This window comes from Amblyraja radiata, chromosome 15 (genome assembly GCF_010909765.2).
Source record: "Amblyraja radiata isolate CabotCenter1 chromosome 15, sAmbRad1.1.pri, whole genome shotgun sequence".
In the NCBI taxonomy this organism is placed as follows: domain Eukaryota; kingdom Metazoa; phylum Chordata; class Chondrichthyes; order Rajiformes; family Rajidae; genus Amblyraja; species Amblyraja radiata.
In genome coordinates, this window is record NC_045970.1 from 36,493,563 (window position 1) to 36,515,130 (window position 21,568).

General features: G+C 45.1%; 1 protein-coding gene across 1 annotated transcript in view; it reads left to right on the top strand.

Moving 5' to 3' along the window:
• The first annotated feature begins 262 nt into the window (after nucleotides 1-262).
• wbp1l (WW domain binding protein 1 like) overlaps nucleotides 263-21,568 on the top strand; it is a 61,739-nt gene continuing 40,433 nt past the window's right edge. The window contains exon 1 of the mRNA XM_033034045.1: nucleotides 263-479. Coding sequence (XP_032889936.1) covers nucleotides 342-479 — 138 coding nt within the window. The 5' untranslated portion in view covers nucleotides 263-341. The remainder of the gene's footprint in view (nucleotides 480-21,568) is intronic.

Sequence of the window (21,568 nt, forward strand, 5' to 3'; positions counted from 1 at the left end):
TTAATACTTTTGCAAGAATCCGAGGCGGCGTACAGAAATAAAAGAGAAAGCAAAAGCTTTTCTGCTTGCCATGATGAGGCGATGATGGTTCTTGGTTTGCAAAAACAAGCGACTAGTGGTCCCCACCCCTGCTGGCAGGCGCGTGACGCCAGGCCCTGGAACCGGCCTGAGTGACAGCCCGGGCGACCAATAGCGGGCGGGGAAAGTTTTGAATGGAGATGCGGAGCGAGGCGGGCGGCCAATGGGGTGGGGGAAGGGGGGCGGGACTCTGGCCGGCCGGTGGCGGCTGCGGCGGCGAGTGTTGCGATTCTTCCCCGGAGCCAGGAGCAGGACAGGAGGGGATGATGGAGCCTGCAGCAGCGGCCGGGGCCGGGGCAGCAGCCGCCGCCACAAGGAAAGACATGGACAAGATCCTGCTCAGAATAGTGGTCTTGCTCCCTCACATCTTCCCTGTCAAGCTGGCCGGGGTGCAAGCTCAGGTAAGCGGAAACAAAGCGCCGTGGCCTTTTAAATATCATTTCCATTTAAAACACGAACCCTTCTCAGCTACTCGTTCTGCTCGCTACATTGTAGCCACCTCGGGTTCATCAACATCTGTTACATTCCCCCTCCCCCCAACTGCGTGAATCTCGCTTTGTCTATGTTAATTGCAGAAATATATATATATATACACAGATTGAAATTCACTTTGAATTCCCTTTAGCTCATTTGCTTTCCTTTTGAAAATCGCAAATTTTTTTCAAGCATAATGTTTTCGTCCTGTTTTGTTTTCCTCATTCAATGTGTTGCTGTGTTTTTTTAAACTTTGTGTTAGGTTATGGGCATAGTTCCTAATAGCTTGAGTGCGTGTGTTTGGGGTTGATTTCTAATCTTCCTAATTCAAGAGGTTGTGTCTTTTTAAGCTTTTTCACTTAGAGTCTGCACAACCATCCAATGACATGTGAATGGAGTGGACTGTCAAAATGAACGGTGTGTTTTGGGGGGTGAGATTGGGGTGTGGGTGGTTGTGTGTTCATCTTTTGGAGCAGATGCGAATGTGATCTCAGTTCTGGTAGATCAGCTGATTTCAAAGAACATGGAAGTTTACCTGCGATGCTGCTCAACTTCATAGTAATTGCCCGTTCATTGTATCTGCATTTTTATGAAATGGATGTGTGCAAAATGGCTGGTGCATGTTCTTCAGTGAATTATTACACTTTGAGGTATTCACTCATTGTATGCCAAGTATTTTGAGGGAATTTGAGTTATTAAACGGCTCCTCAGAGGGCTGTCGTGGTTGATTGGCCTTGCTTGCATGTGCATTTGATGCAATGACATTGTGTGTGTATGATTATTTTATGAAACGCAAGCCATTTTTCAACTAATATTAATTGCTCTATGGTAACAATGGATTCAATTTTTAACAGTGGGAATGTTTTCTAAACAGTTGTGGTCTATTTAAATTAAATAAATACTGGATATTTTGGAATTATCTAACATGCTGTCAATTTGTATAATTTAGGGGTAAAAACAATGGTTTGTTATGTTCTATGTTCTGTTGTCCCTTATCCTTGCCCTGATGTGGCAGGTGGAAGCCAGAGATACATCATGAATGTATATCAAATGTATAACAAATTCCAAAATAAGTTAATATTCATAAGGGATAGGAGCATAATTAGGCCATTTGTCCCATCAAGTCTACTCCGCTATTGAATCATGGCTGATCTAGTTGAGGGGCTGGCATGAGTAAGGGGCTAAATGATAGCCTGGTATTTTGTCATTTTTCACTAATTTAAGCAAATTACGAGATGTTGTCAAGACTCGAGGGATTGAGCTAGAGGGAGAGGTTGGGCAGGTTAGGACTATATTCCTTGGAACGCAGGAGGATGAGTGGTGATCCTCTTAGAGGTGTACAAAATCAAGAGAGGAATAGATGGGGTAAACGCACAATGTATTTTGCCCAGTAGGGGAATTGAGAACCAGAAAAAATAGGTGTAAGCTGGGGTGTAATTTAATGGGAAACTGAGGGGTAACTTTTTCAAACAAAGGGTGGTGGGTGTATGGAACAAGCTGCCGGAAGAGGTATATGAGGCAGGGACTATCGCAACGTTTAAGAAACAATTAAACAGGTACATGAATAGGATAGGCTGAGAGGGATATGGACCTAAGGCAGGTAGAGTGATTAGTGTAGATGGGGCCTGTTGGTTGGTGTGGGAAGTTGGGCCGAAGGGCCTGTTTCCATGCTGTATAACTCTATGGCTACTAGTCCTCACCAGATCTTCTGGTGATTCCCTCACGATAATATGGTGAAACGTTCAGGAAGCTAAGATGTGCTGTTCTTGTTGAGGTGTGTAGGATGGAACTGCAGATGCTGGTTTACACCGAAGATAGACAAAATGCAGGAGTAATTCAGCGGGTCAGGCAGCGTCTTTGGAGAAAAGGAATGGGTGATGTTTCGAGCCACGACCCTTCTTCAGACCAATAGTCAGCGAAACGTCAGGTATGAAAAGTAACAGAACAAAGCAGAGACTGTTCTGGTGGCCAATGAGCCCACAATGGTCTATTGTTGGCTGAGAAGGAGATGAAAATGAAGGGATAAGAACAGTGAAATTAGCAAGATGACTAGGGTGGGGGAGGGATGGAGAGAGAGAGAGAGGGAATGCAAGGGGTACTTGAAATTAAATAATTCAATATATACCATTGGGTTGTAAGCTGCCCAAGCAAAATATGAGGTGCTGTTCCTCCAGTTACATGTGGGCTCACTCTGACAGTGGAGGAGGCCCAGAAAGGTCAGTGTGGGAATGGGGAGGGGAATTAAAATGTTTGGCAACCGGGAGGTCGTGTAGGCCAAGGCGTACTGAGTGTAGGTGTTCAGTGAAACAGAAGACTACTTGCAGGAAATGACATTCCAGGATGCTATTTGACTTATTCGGTTCATACAAGAGCACCACCCATTTTCTGGCACCTCCTTTAATCCGGACAAAATTACAAGAGCGCAGTTGAAATCCCTCCCCGGAACGCCTCCCCACCCCCCTCCCTAAAATGTGGTCCTAGGTCGGGTGAGGCGGCCGATCACGACCTCATCGGGACTTCGGTGCCGCTCGGCGGGTCGAGTTTGTCCCTGGCTCTGGAACTCTGTGCCGGCCAGAACCGGCAGAGCCCTTCCCATAGCCGACTTCTGAGGCCGACTTTGCAAACCGGTATTTCAGTTCCTCGCCGGCTTAGGTGGACCATTCTGGTTCTGTTTGACTCCTCTTGGGGGCCGTGACCTCTGTTGGTCCAACAAAACAGATAATCCAGAGAGACTCTGGAACCATGGATGCAGAAAATCAGTGGTGGACCTGTATACTGTGATGAGTGTTGAGATACTTGAAGTAGGAACAGCAAACTGTGGTTCCCCAAGTTCTACACAGGAGGTCTGTATGAGTCCAGTCTAAGATGGAGATTGTTGTGAATAGGCAACACATTCAATATTGTATTGTGCAGCTGCCAGACATGCAGGTGTAGCAGATGGACTGAGAAAATGAGAGATTGCAGATGCTGGAATCTTGAGCAAGGCACAAAGTGATAGAGGAACTCGACGAGTCTGGCAGCATCTAGGGAGAGAATGGACAGATGAGTTTTGGGGTCAGGACCCTTCTTCAGACTGACAGATGTAGTAGTCCCTATTATTCTAACGCGATGGGGAAGATTTAATTGGAACCTGAGGGGCCATGGTTTTATTCAGAGGGCAGTAGGTGTATGGAATGAGCTGCCAGAGGTACTTGAGAGTAAATTCCCCTACCCTGGTTCTTGGTTTCCCCCAGGGTGGGGAAATCAAGACCCAGAGGGCATACGTTTAAGATGAGAGGGGAAAGGGGAATAGGAACCTTAGTGGCAACTTTTTCACTCAGAGAGTGGTGGGTAAATGGAACGAGCAGCCAGAGGAGATAGTTGATGCAGATACCATAACAATATTGAAAAGACATTTGGACAGATATATGAATAGGAAGAGTTTAGAGGGACACACAGTGCTGGAGTAACATAGCGGGCCAGGTACTATCTCTGGAGAACATAGATAAGTGACGTTTCAGCTTGGGATCCTTCTTCTAACTTTCTTCAGACCCTTATTGGCGTGGGAGATTGCAACCTTCACGTGGTCCGCTCTATTTCAACGAATGCAATCAACCTGGCGTGCACAATCAAATAAGATCAAATAAAACAAGTTGTCCTACAACTTTAGGCTGCACACGCCATACGCAATAAGAAGAGAAGAAGAAGACCCTTCTTCATGCCTCTAAGGTTTAGAGGGATATGGGCCAAACGTGGGCAGATTGGACTAGCGTAGATGGGGCATCTTGACCGGATGAGCAGAGGTTCTGAATGACGATGCCTCCATGTGGAGAAGTAATTACTAGATAGTAAAGCACAGGGGGGTTCTAGGTAATCACATAAAACAAAATAAGCTGTTTGCGAATGTGTTCTAGTAATATATATTGGCTGATGCACAAACCAATTTGCCTCCTGAGATTGATCTGTGATTCTATAAGACTTTAGTGGATTATATAGTAGTAAACCCGCTCCTGTTTTATGTGGGGGGGGGGGGGGGGGTCGGGGGCAACTTTTTTTTCAATCTCTACCCTTGCCGGAGATACGATTGTTTTCCGGGTCGTATCTCCGGTCGCTCTGCGGCCTAACAACATGGAGCTGGAGGCCTTGCTCGGGACTGACTGTGATGTGGACTTGCCATTGGAGCCGATTCTTTGCCTGGGATCAATGCTCCAACCGCGGCCTGCAGATTTCAACATCGCGTGGCACACAGTCTCGGGTAGAGACCGAGTCGGGAGCGACAAAGTAGCTCTGACCCGGGGTCCGATCATCCGATGCGGGGGAGCTGAGATTTACCCCCCCCCCGATTCAGGAGCTTGATCGCCCCTTGATCACCCCGCCAACGGATAGCTTAAGGCCCCCGACCGTGGGAGAACAAAGGGAAGATATTGAACTTTTTTTTCACCTTCCATCACAGTGAGGAATGTGGAGGAGTCACTGTGGTGGACGTTTATGTTAAAATGTATTTTGTGTGTTCTGTTGCTTTTTATTAGTATGACTGTACGACAAATCAAATTCCTTGTATGTTGCAAAACATACTTGGCTAATTAAGTATGATTATGATGATTAAACGATATGAAAAGGAGATAGTGACAAGATGCTGCAGTAACTCAGTGGGACAGGCAGCATCTCTAGAGAGAAGGAATGGGTGATGTTTCAGGTCGAGACCCTTCAGGCTGATGTCAGGGGAGAGGGAGATACATAGATAAGGAAGCGTAAGGTTCCTGTTTCCACACTCCATCCCCTTTGTCTCGTTTTCACACCTTATACTTCCTTATCTCCGTATCTTCCTCTCCCTTGACTCAGTCTGAAGAAGGGTCTCGACCTGAAACGTCACCCATTCCTTCTATCCAGAGATACTACCTGTCCCACTGAGTTACTCCAGCATTTTGTGTCTATGCTGTCTGACCCGTTGAGTTACTCCAGCATTTTGTGTCTATGCTGTCTGTCCCACTGAGTTACTCCAGCTTTTTGTATCAACCTACAAACGTGTACGTCTTGGGAGTGTGGGAGAAAGCCATAGCACCCAGAGAAAACCCACATGGTATTGGGGACTCAGTGGGCCGAAAGGCCTGTTCCATGCTGTATCTCTAAAGTCAAGTCTAACTGCAATAAGACTATTTAACTGCTCTAATGAAAACCTTGTGATAAAGGCTAATGTGCCATTTGCTCTCTCGATTGCTTACTGCATCTACATATCGGCCTTCGGTGATTTGTGTACAAGTACTCCAAGGACCCTTTGAACATCAACACTTTCATCATTTAATAAACACTCTGCTTTCCTAGTGTGACCTCGCATTTTTGCATATTATATTCCATGTTCCTGTTTGCACAGCACCAGAGCCCCAGGTTCGATCCTGTCTATGGGTGTTGTCTTGTACAGAATTTGCACATTCTCCCTGTGATAGCGTGGGTTTTCTCCGGGTGCTCTGCTTTCCTCCCACACTCCAAAGACATTTGTAGGTTAATTGCCTTCTGTAAATTATCCCTAGTGTGTAAGATAGTGCTAGTGTACAGATGGGCCAAAGGGCCTGTTCCCAAGCTGTATCTCTAAAGTCGAAAAGATTGGACATGACTTTAAGGTGATGGAGGGGGAAGATTTAATCTGTATCTCAGGATCTACTGTTTTACATAACGGCTGGTGGGTGTAAGGAACGAGCTGCTGGAGGAGATAGTTAATGCCAATACTGCCACAATATTTAGAATATATTTGGACAAAAGGTACATGGATAAGATAGGTGTAGAGGAATATGGGCCAAATGCAGGCGGGTGGGACTAGTTTAGATGGGGCATGATGGTCAGCATAGGCTAGTTGGGCCGAAGGGCCTGTTTCCAAGCTGTATGACTCAACAATCGACTCGCTCCTGTCTCCTTGAATCAGTTTTATGCACTACAGATTGTCCCACCTAGTTGTATTGGTTGCTTGAGCAGCTCACAACCCACCAGCACGAACATCGAATTCTCCACTTTTACATATCTACCAAACCTCTCTTTCCACCCCTCCCCCTTTCTTCTTCCCCTCCCTTTCTACCCCCAATGCCCTGTGTCCATCCAGGCACCTATTTCACCTCTTCCCTCCCGCCTACATTCCTTCCTCCAACTTCACAATTCGCAAATCATCAATCATTTTGTCTTGCACCTTTTGTTTTTTCATCTCTGGCCTTTGTACAACCATCTGCCTATCAACCCCTCCCATCTGTATCCACCTATTACCTGCCAGACTTTGTTCCGTCCCTCCATTTTTCCAGCATTCTCTCCCCCCCCCTCCACCCACTACAATCAGTCTGAAGAAAGCACCCAATCCAAAACATCACCTATCCATGTTGTCTGGAAATGCTGTCTGGCCCGCTAAGTTACTCCAGCACTTTGTCAGTTTTTTTTTTGTGTTGGCGGCAAACTTGGAAAATAAGTAGACACAACATGCTGCAGTAACTTAGCAGGTCAGACAGCATCTCTGGAGAGCGTGCATACATAATGTTTTGGGTCAGGACCCTTCTTCAGACCTTAAACCTATGTCCTCTCTTTCTTTCTACTCTGGGCATTAGACTGTGTGCATTTACCCAATCTATTCCTCTCGTGATTTTGTACACCTCTATAAGATCACCTCTCATCCTCCTGTCCTACAAGGAAAAAAACCCCTAGCCCGCTCTGGCCCTCTAGTCCTGGTAAAATCCTCATAAATGCTGTTACATCCATGTAGGCTGCACACTAAAACTTTTAAATAGTTCTGAATTTAACACAATACACCACCTATTCTTTGAGAAAGCCAGATGCAGAATGCATGACCTTGATTTTAGCTCTCATCCTTGGCTGCATGTTCAGGCATTTGACTTGTTTACTTGACTGTTAGCGAAACATGGAGCCAACAATCTATCAATCTATCTATTTAATTTCTGGGCTCATTCTTAATCCTATTCCTAATCTTAGGTCATGCAAACTACTGAATTATGTGTTATGTATTCTAGGTTATGATTAATTATTTTATCCTTGGCTCAATTGAATAATGTGCATTGATCCTGAGGGACAATGCCTCCTTTGTATTATTGAAGATTGGTTAATGTTATTGTCACTGTCTCCTCACTACCCAACCCTCTTTTTCAATGTTGCTTGCAAAATTAAACACTTTTCCCCATCGTATTCCAAACCTGTTATAAAAATAATAAATAGCTGCCAACCAACCCCCTCTCCCCCTGTGGAACTTTTTATTGTCTAACTGCAATTTGCGCTTGTCAAGTCAAGTCAAGTTTATTCGTCACATACACATACGAGATGTGCAGTGAAATGAAAAGTAGCAATGCTCACGGACTTTGTGCAAAAAAACAAACAAAAAAACAAACAAACACCCAAACAAACTACAAACAGAATGGAACAGAATCACATATACTTTTACATATTAAATATTGTGGGCGGAAGGAAAAAGGGAGAAAAAAAAGCTAAAACAAAAAAAAACAGCAATTTAAAAAAAAACAGTAGAGTGGTTCAGTAAAGTTAGTCCCTGGTGAGATAGGAGTTTACAGTCCTAATGGCCTCTGGGAAGAAACTCCTTCTCAACCTCTCCGTTCTCACAGCATGGCAACGGAGGCGTTTGCCTGACCGTAGCAGCTGGAACAGTCCGTTCATCTCTCTACCGTAAGCTCGAGAATTAGCCCTTTGATTCTATCAGAGTTGATCCAATACATTAAAAAATCCAAGTTTTGCTGGTACAAATAGGGTGGCAATGTAGTCTGAGGTGAGATTGATTATGAAGGAGGGAATAAACACTGGCATCTCCCATGGAAATACTGGACTCAGAGTCGAGGGCAGTGTCGACGGAAGACTGGGAACCGAATTCGTTATCAACTTGTTGAAGGTTGTTTAAAACTTGTCTGGGAGCTGGAGGAACGTTCCCACGAGAGCGACAGGCAGCTGAGAAATAGTTCATCATCTTACAGAAATTACAAGCTTTACCAAATGCTGGGCACTGCGACTGCATAGAGTGGACATAATTGCAGTTGGGGCACTTCTTGACAAGCGGGACCCGAGCGGCATAAGTCAGCCGCGGTGCAGGGCGAACGTTGTCTTGCTTGCGACGGGGCATGGCAACACCAGTCAGATTAATAGCCCGATTGTCAGATCCCCTCTGCCCATGTAGCGGGGCAACCACCTCAGCTATTCGGCATGCATGCATAGCCTCAGTCAGGGTGAGATCCGGTCTTCGCAGCAGCTCTGATCTAGCATGCCGGTGACCAAAATATCTCTGGTGAGCTGATCACGCATGTTCTCGAAACGGCACCGCTGAGCAAGGTAGCGCAGGTCAGCGATAAAACATTCAACAGGTTAATCAGGCTGCTGTTTCCTTATAAAGAATCTAGCCCGCTCCAATATACGGTTGGAGGGCAAGTCACAAATCTCCGCAAACTTGCGTAAGAGACATACCGGGTCGTTGGCAGACTCCGCCGGCTCGACGACCTGGTCGTTGTCATCCAGGACCACTGGATTGTAAGTGAAAGCCTGAGCACGCTTCATAGCATCGGGACCGGCAAGGTTCAGCAGGAGTGAGGCTTTGACCGCATCAGGGTCGTTCGGTGCACGATGTTGATGAAGTGGTTGTAGTCCATCACGAAAGTAGCCCATCGCTCCGCAATGTCAGCGTCAAAGACAAGGGGAGAGGGCTTGCGGCACGAGAATGCCATAGTAAATAGGGGATTAAACACTAGTAAAACTAGGAGCAAATAAAACCCGATAAACAGGAGGCGTGCGTTTAACTTGCTGACACCATGTAAAGGAGTCCAGTCTGACACACTGTAACTTTACTGAGTCTTTAATAAAGGCACATGTCAAACACGTCCCAGTACTGACTGCATCGAGTCTTCAGGCGTACTGGAACCAAAGGGAGGAGCATGGGGAATATATCACAGTTATACTGAGATGACTGGGTGTGGTTAGTGGTATTGAGGTAGCTACATTATAGGTTGCATGCATAAACCATCTACAGGTATAAAGTGGCTTCAAGGGTTAAGTAAATGGGCGAAGACATGACAGATGGAATATAATGTGAGGTCATGCACTTCAGTCGAAATATTCCACGCATGTGACACCAAAGCTTCTATACGTAGTGAGGCACACAACTCGTCATGATGTTCGGTTTATTCATCGTGTCCAAACATCCATCTTAAATACATTATCCTGTGGGTAAGAGAATGTTAAACATTCAGAGACATTTTGAGTCAGGAATTCTCTCTGCCCTTAATGGCCGATCCCTAATCCCTGCACCAAGAGTCAACAACCTGTATCCAACCTGCCAAACCCCAGAGATGTTTCATCAGATCTATGTGTTAAGGTCCAGTGAACAGAAAGCCCTCTTAGTCTTAAGGCGACAAAGTGCTGGAGTAACTCAGCAGGTCAGGCAGCATCTCTGGAGACCATGGATAGGTGACATTTCAGGTCGAGACCCTTCAGACTAATCAGCCCCAAGAGGTCTCAACCTGAAACGCCACCGATCCATGCTCTCCAGAGATGCTGCCTGACCTGCTGAGTTACTCCAGCACTTTGTGCCCTTTTGTGTATTAGCCAACATCTGCAGTTCTTTGTTTCTACTGCTCTCTCATTCTATGTTTCGACTGCTCTCTCATTCTATCTCTGCTCAGAATGCCCAGATCCTAAAAAGTAAATACAAAAGATAACATATGAAAAGCAAAGTAATCTTTTCCTTTGGAAAAGTGACATTGAAAGGAAAAAGATGACGATATTTTATTTGGCTCCTTGTGAGCTGCAGTATGAAATTTATGAGCAAGTTACTGACCTCCTGTGAACCTCTGTTTCATAAGCAGCTTCAATTATAGAAATCTCTGCAGTTTTTCTAGTACTTGAAATATTGGTTTGATGAAACAAGCGAAGTAAGTGCCTAATTGTCATAACCATGTTACAGATGCAGATAACCTCAGCATGCAAAACTGTCAGAACATAGGTGGAGGGGTAGTGTAGGGAAAGCATGGACTCTGCAGAAGGACTTGGACAGGTTGGGAGAGTGGGCAAAGAAGTGGCAGATGGAATTCAGTGCAGCAAAGTGTGGAGACATGCATTTTGACAGTAGGGATAAAGGCGTAGACTATTTCCTAAATGGGGATAAAATTCAGAAATCGCAGGTGCAGAGGAGAGGGACTTAGGAGTTGGGCTGGTGCACGATTCCCAAAAAGTGAATTAGCAAGTCGAATCGGTAGTAAGGAAGGTGAATGTAATACTAGCATTTATTTCGACAGGGCTAGAATACATAAACAGGGGTGCAGTGCTGAGGCTTTATAAGGCAACGATCAAATTCAGTTAGAGTATTGTGAGCAGTTTTGGGCCCCAGACCTGAGGAAGGATGTGCTGGCCTTGGAGAGGGTCCAGAGGAGGTTTGCGAGTATGATCCCAGGGATGATTGGGTTAACATATAATGAGCATTTAAAGGTGCTGGGCCTGTACTTGCTGGAGTTTAGGTGGATGAGGGGGACCTCGTTGAAACATACATAGTAGTTAAAGGCCTCGATAGAGTAGACATGGCGAGGATGTATCCTAGAACTTATGCACACTAATATTTTGGGAGTAGTTTTTCTCCTTTACTTTTCTTCACATGGACACCAGCAACCCCAACCCCTCTGACTCGGTTATTTCCCCTCCCCCACTCATTCCATTTATCATCACCCAGACCCTACTCTCAATGACTGCCCTCCCCCCCACTGTTCATATCTGCCCACCTTACCTCTCTCATTTAATTCCATGCTTTATTCTCCTTTTTTTTAGTTTAGTTTATTGTCATGTGTACCGAGGTCCAGTGAAAAGCTTTTGCGTGCTAACCAATCTGTGGAAATACAATACAGGAATACAATCGAGCCATCCACAGTGTACAGATACATGACAAAGGGAATAACGTTTAGCGCAAGATAAAATCCAGTAAAGTCCGATCAAAAATAGTCCGAGGGTCTCCAATAGCTAACTTACAATGTGGAAATTGAGTCAATGGAAGGGAGGTTATTTTGCTTGATGATCTGGGCTGCGTCCACAATTCTGTGCAATTTCTTTCAGTCTTGGATGGAGCTGTTACTTGCAAGTAACCCTTGCATCCCCCCTCTCTCCGTCTCTCCCCCCCCCCCCCACCCAAGTCTTGTACTAGTTTCAAAGTTGTCTTGTTGAGTCTCATTGTATGTAACCCCATTTCACCTAGCCCACAACTATAAATGGCCTATTTCCTTTATCATCGGTAAATTTTTTGAAAAACATTCATTTATTTGTTCTATATCTATCGATATGCTGGAATCTTGAGCAAAACACAAAGTGCTGGAGGAACTCAGCAGATCAGGTAGCATCTTTGGAGGGAAAATGGACAGGCGACATTTCTGGTCAGGACCCTTCTTCAGATTGATTGAAACTGGCTGAGAAAGGGTTCATTTCATGCACAGCTGTTTCCTGATCCGTTGAGTTCTTCCAGCACTTTGCTACGTTTTGTTCTGTTTGTAGTAAATGGGGTCTTTTATACTCATCATTCTTTTTCCAAGTAAACAGGGAAAAACAAAATCATGTAATTACAAGGTTTTTATTGGCATTTTAACGGGAATTTGAGTTGTATATCTCGTGGCTTTTATTCTTCCACTCCCTGTAATAAAAACAAGATCACGCAGTGATGTGGGATCATAGCTGGAGTTGAACAAGTTGATGATGCAGATACAAACTGAAGACTCCGGATTTGTTATTTTGTATCCTCTCGAGTTGGCATGTGTTCTGCCTTATCTGGAGCATGCAAATTGAACTGCAGAAACAGTGCGTACTGTTCTTCCCTCAAGCCGCAATCAGTCTCCGCCAAGAGGTTCTGTCTTCAAACAGTCATCAGGAGATGAAAACCGGCACTGGTGATAAAAGCGGGTTCAGTAGCACGTGAATTGGGTCACTGCAGGTGGGGCGTTGTGTTGCCGTTTAGTGATGGGTTCTCGGAGGTTGCAATTTCTGTATTGTTACTGATGCCATGAAATAGCATGCGTGTGTGTGTGTGTGTTCATAAGTTTATTAATTCTAGGAGCAGAATTAGGCCATTCGGCCCATCAAGTCTACACTGCCATTCAGTCATCTGATCTATCTTTTCCTCTCAACCCCATTCTCCTGCCTTCTCCCCCTTTAACCCTGACACCCATACTAATGAAAAATTTGTCAACCTGCGCCTTAAAAATACCCAAATGACATGGCAAATAATTCCACGGATTCGCCAACCTCTGACGGAAGAAATTCCTCCTCATCTCCATTGTAAAGGTACATCCTTTTCTTCTGGGGCTATGGCCTCTGGTCCTTGACTCTTCCACTAGTGGAAACATCCTCTCCACAACCACTCTATCCTGGCCAAGAAGGTTGCAATCACTGGATTGTGCGTGTGTGGCCCAGGTGAATGCATGGCTGAAGTGATGGGGCAGGGGAATGCAGTGCGAAGATAAACTGGGAGCTTCTGGCAGATAAGTCCACATCTGCACAGTGTTTAGTTTGCTTGAGACTTTAGAGATACAGAGTGAAAACAGGCCCTTTGGCCCACTGACTCTGTGCCGACCAGCGATCATCCTGTACACTAACACTAGCCTACACACTAGGGACAATTTACAATTTTTACAGAAGCCAAATAACCTACAAACGTGCGCGACTTGGGATGAGTTAATCAGGGAGATGCGGAGGGAAACGGTTTCTGCGGAAAGTGGGAAGGGGTTGAGATGGGAAGATGGTGTGGTGCCGTTGGAGGTGGTGCAAATGTTGGAGAATTATGGTTTGTGTGCGACGGCTGATGGGGTGAAAGGAAAGGACTAGGGAGCTCTGTCCCTGTTGCGACTAGGGGGAGGTTGAGCTAGGGCGGAGCTGCGGGGTACCGAGGAGCCACGTGTGAGGGCCTCATCTATGATGGAAAAAGGGAACCCCCCTTCCCAGTAGATGGAAGATGGAACTTCCCATCTCCACCCCTTTCCACCTTCCGCAGAGACTGTTCCCTCTGAATCCTCTGAATCAAAGTTTTGGTTTAAGTTTCACTCCAGAGATCAAAGCAACAAAGTCAAAGCGAACTCCAGTCCAATGTTGAGGAGTGGTGTAATGTTGGAGGTACTGTATTTAATGTACGATGTCAAACCAGGGCTTGAATGTTGGACATAGATGATCCCATGGTGTTATTTTGAATGGACATGGTGGCTTCATGGATTTGTACAGCATAGATACAGGTCCTTGGCTTTCCACATCCATATGGACCAGCAAATCCCATTTACCAGCATTTAGTCCATAGCTTTAATTGCTGTAACGATACGATGACTTGCCAGATACTGCTTAAGTGAGAGTACGTATGTAAGTGTTTGTGAGAGAAGGGTCTCGACCCAAAACATTGACTATTCCATCTCTCCATAGATGTTGCCTCAGCCGCTGAGTTTCTCCAGCATTTTCGTCTACCTTCAACACCTTGTCAGGCTGTGCATTCCAATCTCAATCCTTGTATCCCAGACAGTTAACGAGTTTGTAGGTTAATCTGCCTCTGTAAATTGGCCCCAGTGTGTAGGGAATGCATGAGAAAGTGGGATAACATAGAACCAGTGTGCACATGTCATCGATGGCCAGTGTGGACTCAGTGGGCTGAAGGGCTTGTTTCCGTGCTGTAATTTATCCATCAATCCATCATTGGAGGCCAATTAATGTACAATCTCAACGAATTCATAAATTATGAGCAGAATTAGGCCATTCAGCCCATCAAGTCTACTCCACCATTCAATCATGGCTGATCTATTTTTCCTTCTCAATCCCATTCTCCTGCCTTCTCCCCATAACCCCTGACACTCGTACTAATAAAGAATTTGTCAATCTCCGCCTTATAAATAACTATTGACTTGGCCTCCACAGCACTGAATTCCACAGATTCACCACCCTCTAACTAAAAAAATTCCTCCTTACATTTCTAAAAGTATGTTGCTTGATTCTGAGGCTAAAGTCCTAGACTCTCCCACTAGTGGAAACACCCTCTCCACATCCACTTTAGCCAATTGCAAACTCAATCCTTGCGTCCCAGCCAAATATTATCTCGGATAATCAGATTTTATTTTCACAGCTTCCCTCAGTCAAATCATCATTCTTTTGATGGTCATGGACATTGTGTCAGCAGGCACTTTTTTCTCTTAAGTGCATTACTATGCTTCCTTTGGATGATTCAAAAATCAATCTTTCAATAATAGTTAATGTATATTGAACAGGAGTTGGGATTCCAGTTGTGACCTATAAAGCCTATTAATTTTTGTTCCTTAATATTAACTCATCAATTTCAAATGTTGCTCAATGTTTGCTGTCTCAAGTGCACATTATAGATTGGTGTACATTCATGATCACATTCAGATTAGTATTTGTCATATACATCAAGCTGCAATGAAATCCATTGTTCAATGGTGCGCAGTAAATAATATACATGCAGTAATGATAAATACAACAATAAACACAATGACGAGTGCAAAACAGCAGAATGGTGCAAGATTCTAGTGCAATCCTTAGTAGTGGGGTGATAAAGTGGAGCAGCAGTAGAGTTGCTGCCTCATAGTGCCAGAGACCCGGGCTCAGTCCTGACTACGGGTGCTGTCCGAATGGAGTTTGTACGTTCTCCCTGTGACCTGCGTGGGTTTTCTCCGGGTGCTCCGGTTTCCTCCAAAAACATGCAGATTTGTAGATTTATTGGCTTCTAGTGCGCAGGATAGAACGATAGAAAGTAATTTAGCGGGTCAAGCAACTTCTCTGGAGAGAAGGAATGGGTGACGTTTCGGGTTGAGACCCTTCTTCAGGCCGAAAGGCCTGTTTCCACCCTGTATCTAAACTAATCTAGTGTAAAAGAATAGTAAAGTATAATAAAGGAATAACCATCAGTGGAATTGAATGCAAGAGTGCAGGGGATAGGGAAAGGTTGAGTAGGGTAGGGCTTTATTCCTTATAGTGCAGAAGAATGAGGAGTAATCTTCTAGAGGTGTCCAAAATCATGAGATGAATAGATCGGGTAAATGCAGTCTCTTGCCCAGAGTGGGGGAATCGCGTATCAGAGGACATACGTTTAAGGTGAGGGGGAAAAGATTTAATGGGAACCTGACGGGATAACATTTTTACACAAAGGGCAATGGGTGTATGAAATAAGCTGCTGGAGGAGGTAGTTAAGGCAAGTACTATTGCAATGTTTAAGAAACATTTAGACATGGATAGGATAGGTTTAGAGGGATATGAGCCAAATGCAGCTGGGTGGGACTAGTGTAGATCGGACATGTTGGTCGGTGTGGCCTGTTTCCACGCTGTAAGACTCTATAACTGACTATATAGTGGCACGTTTGGGAACAGGGGTGAATGAGATGACTGGTTTAGGAGTCTAATCATGGGGAAGGAGCTGTTCCGTGCATTCAAGCTCCTGTATCTTCTAAGAGGAGAAAAGGGCAGTCAACTTTGACGATACTTCCACCCGTCACAAATAACACAAATGAATGTTTGTAAACTAGTATTTGCAGTTCCTTGTTTAACCAATCTTTCAATGATGGTTGTTATTCAGGTCGAGTGTTTACTCGGGTCTCTTTACTTTTCTTGACATTGGAATGGTGGAGATTTCCTTGAAGCAGACGGAGGGGCAGTGGGTAGTGAAGCGAGAGGCTGAAGGATTTCAATAAAGACCACTTCATTGGCACGTGAATTCAGATGCCAGGGGCTCCATCCAGCCGGCCGTTTTCTGAGAGCTCTCTCTCGTGAAAAAAGATCTGAGGAGCGTTGAGCCAGAAGGGGACTGGGGTTAACTATTAATTATCAAGGGCTAGCTATTAATTATCCTGATTGAAAGCAGCTTTTAGATTCCGTCTGGGTTGCACCCATCGTCTTGTCACCCTATTATAAAAAACTTTTAAATACTTTTAGAGAAACATCGCAGAAATAGGCCCATCAGCCCATCGAGTCCGTGCCATTCATCCTCCCCCCGCGTACACTAACACTATTGTGCACACTAGGAACAATTTACAATTTTTACCAAAGCCAATTGACCTACTAAAGGGCCTGTCCTACTTGGCGATTTTTTCGGCGACTGCCGGCGTCGTATTAGCGTCGCCAAAAGATTTTGAATATTTTAAAATCCAGCGGGGACAAAAAAAATGAGGAGACACCGTGCGTCAATACGTCATCATGCCGCGACTTTTTCGATGACCTGATACGTCAGTCAATGATTCCGGCAGTCGCTGAAAAAATCGCCAAGTGGGACAGGCCCTTAACATGTACGTTTTTGGCGTGTGGGAGGAAGCCGGAGCATCTGGGGCAAAAACATGCGGTTACATGCTGTCTGCCGCACATACAGCACCAGTAGTCAGGATCGAACACAGATCTCTGGTACTGTAAGGCAGCAGAAACTCTACCGCTGTGCCGCCGTGCCGCCTCTGTACAATGACCCAACACTGAGGTTTAAAAATATAGCCACCATCTACCTGGATGACTGACCAAGGCTGAGGGTTGAGTGATCTACACTTGTTTCTCATTCTTCTGCCCCAGACGAGTGCAAGCATCACGTGAGCATCACCTATTTATTTTGCAAGTCGAGTGCAAAATAGTCCTGCATGTCTGTGTTGCTCATTCTGTTTATTCCAAAACTCATGCTTTCATGTTCGGGCTAAGGTACCTGGATATAATTACTGGCTTGCAAATAATTTCACAGAAGTGGGATGTAAATAGTGGTGCACACTCGAGTCACACCTATATTCAAATCAAAGAGTATGCAGCCTCTTTGTTCACTCTTTTGAAAAGATGTTGAACGGGAGAACGTCTGTACGGAGTTTGCATGTTCTGCCTGTGACTGCATGGGGCTTTTTCCGGGTGCTCCGGTTTCCTCCCACAATCCAAAGATTTGTAGGTTAGTTGTCTTCAGTAAAGTTGTAAATTGTCCCGAGTGTGCTAGTTGAGGCAAGTACAATAGCAACATTTAAAAGTAATTTGGATAAGTACTAGAGAGTGCTAGTGTACGGGGATCGCTGGTCAGCGTGGACTCAGTGGGCCAAAGGGCCTGTTTCCATGCTGTATCCAAGACTAAAGTAAAATGAGTAATCTTTCACCAATTCTCTGAGTTTCTAATGCTGGACAGACAGGAGGAAAGGGTTGGGGGGGGGGAGGGGAGGGGGGGGGAGCATGTGGCTATACTTTAAGTTATCTTCATACATTAAAATGGGCTAAATGATAATCGAACAAAAGCTTGGAAACAGGCCCTTCGGCCCACTGAGTCTGCGCCGACCAATGATCGCCCATACACTAGTTCTACTCTACACGCTAGGGGCAATTTACAGAAGCCAATTAACCTACATACCTGCACGTGTTTGTAATGTTGGAGGAAACCGGAGCACCCGGAGAAAAATGACATGATCACAGGGAGAATGAAGGTGCTGTCACAGGCACAATGCCCATCGTCAGGATCGAACCTGGGTCTCTGGCGCTGTACGGCATCAACTCTGCCCCCGTGTCACTGTGCCATTTAAACTACTGAAATATGAGCTTCTTCATACCCTAAGGAATATGTAAACAATGATTTCCAGCCATCTGTTTTCACTTGATACCTGACATCTCATCAATTAAATCTCAATTTATTGTAAGGGTAATCCCAAATTAATGGAATTGATCAGTAAAGTTAGATTCTTAATGGCAGGCCGCAGTAGCAGTGACCTGACGACATATCGAATCAATTTTTATCTTGGAAGCTGAACAGTTACATAAGGATAGTACAAAAGACAAAAGTGCTGGAGTAACTCAGTGGGTCAGACAGCATCTCTGGACAACATGGATAGGTAATGTTTTGGTCGGCATGGTGGCGCAGGGGCAGAGTTTCTTCTTTACAGCGCCAGAGACCCGGGTTCGATCCTGACTGCGGCTGCTGGCTGTACGGAGTTTGTATGTTCTCCCTGTGACCGCATCAGTTTTCTCCGGGTGCTCTGGTTTCCTCCCACATTCAAAAGACGTACATGTTTGTGGATTAATTGGCTTCTGTAATTGTAAATTGTCCCCAATGTGTAGGATAGAACTAGTGAATGTGGTGATCGCTGATCTGCATGGATTCAGTGGGCCGAAGGGCCTGTTTCCACACTAATGATCTTTCTTCAGACTGATTGCGAGGAGGAAAAAAGAGAGGAGGGGCAGGACAAAACCTGGCAGATAATGGGTGAGCTGGGGGGTGGGATGTGAGGGGTTGAGGTTGAGAGGGAAATGATTGGACAATGGTCAGAGATGAAAAGACCAAAGGTGTGAGACAAAAGGATTGAAGAATTGTGAAGCTAGAGGAAGGAATGCAATTTAGTTTAGAGATATAGCGCGGAAACGGCCCACTATCCACGCCGACCAGCAATTCTGGAACACTAACACTATCCTACACACTAGTGACAATTTACAATCTTCTTTACCAAAGCCAATTAAGCTACAAATCTGTACGTCTTTGGAGTGTGGGAGGAAACCGGAGAACCTGGAAGAAACCTACGCGGTCATGGGAAGAATGTACAAACTCCGTACAATCAGTCCCCGCAGTCAGGATTGAACCCGGGTCTCTGGGTTTGCCGTAAGGCAGCAACTCTACCTCTGCATCACCGTGTAGGTGGAAGGGGAGAAATAGGTGGCAGCACGGGAGGGAAGTGTGGAAGAAAGGAGGGAGTGGGGAGGAAGGGGAAATGGTTTTGTGTGTACCCAAAATTGGAGCATTCAATGTTCATACCATTGAGTTGTAAGCTACCCAAGCGGAATAGATCCTGATGTGGGAGACAAGAGAGTACTTGTGATGTCCAAAGTTGTTCAGGTAGTGTCTTAATGGGTGTCCATGCTGTGAGTGTCTTGTGTTTCTCACTCATCTCCCTCCTCTCTTAGGAAGTGCATAGAGACTTGCTTGTGCTTCTTCTGTGGGTTCCAAAGTGAAGGATGAAGGTGTTGGATGAACGAAGTCCACAGGCATGTTGGGAGATGGTCGGCTACTTGCAACGTTCCATGTGTGCACTCCCCAAAAAAGGAACTCGGAGTCATTCTGAATTGAGTATTACGGATAGAAGTTGGGCGGTCATGCTGCAGTTATGTACGACTCTGGTGCAGGCCACATTTAGAGTATTGTGCTCAGTTTTGGTCACCGTGTTATAGGAAAGATGTTGTCAAACTGAAAAGGGTGCAAGAAGATTTGTCAGAAATCGTTGATGCAAAAGTGGGATAACCTAGAACGAGTTGAATGGATGATAGAAGATAGGCGTGGACTCAGTGGGACGAAGGGCTTGTTTCCATGCTGTATCTCTAAACTCTTAGTTGATATCCAGTCAATCTTGTCAAACCAGTCCTGGTGTTTTTAAGTGGAGGCACATAGATTCTCTCACAGATACTAATTATGATGCAGGTTGAGGTGCTATACAGCTCCTTGTGGGATTGTTCATATTTTTAACGTTGGTTTTCTTCCAGTAGCTTGTGCCTGGATAAGAAGTTTAGTTTAGATTCAAGATACTACATGGAAACAAGACTCAACTGATTCTCAGTCTGAAGAAGGGTCTTGACCCGAAATGTCACCTATTCCTTTTCACCAGAGATGCTGCCTGTCTGGCATTTTGTGTCCATCTTTGGTGTAAACCGGCATCTGCAGTTCCTTCCTACATATGGAAACAAGCCCTTCGGCCCACCAGGTCTGTGCCGACTATCAATCACTCTTTCACATTGGTTCTATGTTATCCCACTTCCTTGTCCACTTTACACACCAGTGGCAATTTTACAGAGGGCAATTAATCTACAAATCCTGCATGTCTTTGTGGGAGGAAGCCAGAGCACCCGGAGGAAACTTGCGCGGTCACAGGGAGAACGTGTAAACTTCACACAGACAGCACCCGAGGTCAGGATCGAACCTGGGTCTCTGGAGCTGTGAGGCAGCGACTCTACCAGCTGTGTTGCCATGATGTCTAGTGCTGATCTGTAAAGAGGTTGATGTTGTCGGTCTGTACTCTGATCATTTTGGTTCTGATGCTGGGTCTTTGCCCTGAAACATCAGTTAATTTTCTCTCTTCACAGATACTGCCTAACCTGCAGTGTTTGCAGCACTTGCTGGCAAGTGCAGTTTAGTTACAGTTTCAATGTTTCTAAATGTCGCATACTTGACATTGGTAACATTGTATCACTGAAGCTAAAAGATAACTTGTTGCAGTTGATGCTTTGCCACGTTTTGTAGATAGATCCTTGTGTTTTGACTTTAGAGACATAAGAGATACAGTGTATGGGTGATTGTTGGTCAGCATGGACACAATAGGGCCTGTTTCCACACTATCTTTCTAACTAAACAAACAGATGAAACACACAAGCACACGTTTTTGCACACTCCCGTGTAAGTGTGTACATGCTCATAATTATGTACACATACCAATTAGTGTGTAGTCCAAATAAGAATAGAGTTTAGAGATGCAGCGCGGAAAAAGGCCCTTTGGGCACTGAGTCTGCGCCGACCAGCGACCGGCTCGTACAGTGGCATTATCCTACACGACGATTTACAATTTTACAAAAGTCAATTAACGTACAAACCTGTACGCCTTGGGAGTGTGAGAGGAAACTGGAGAAAATGCACGCGGCCACAGGGAGAACATACAAACCCTGTACATACAGCATCCGCAGTCAGGATTGAACGCGGGTCTCTGGCGCTGAAAGGCTGCAACTCTACTGCTGCATCACTGTTGTACTATCAGAATTTCTGATGCACCTTTTGAGACAGTGGATTTAAAAAAAAAATGGAAACAAAGTCTGCTAATATCTGTGTAGGGATACAATTGATGTTTCTTGTCCGTAACGTTCGAATTGGGAAGAATTGGAAATTTTATGGGTTTTGAGTAAACATAATTCCAAGCTAGGACACAAAGTGCTGGAGTAATTCAGTTAATCAGGCAGCATCTCTGGAGAACGTGGATGGGTGATGATACTGGTCGGGACCTTTCGTCAGATGGCAGAAGAAAGGTCCTGACCGCCTGACCCACTGAGTTACTCCAGCACTTTGTGTCCT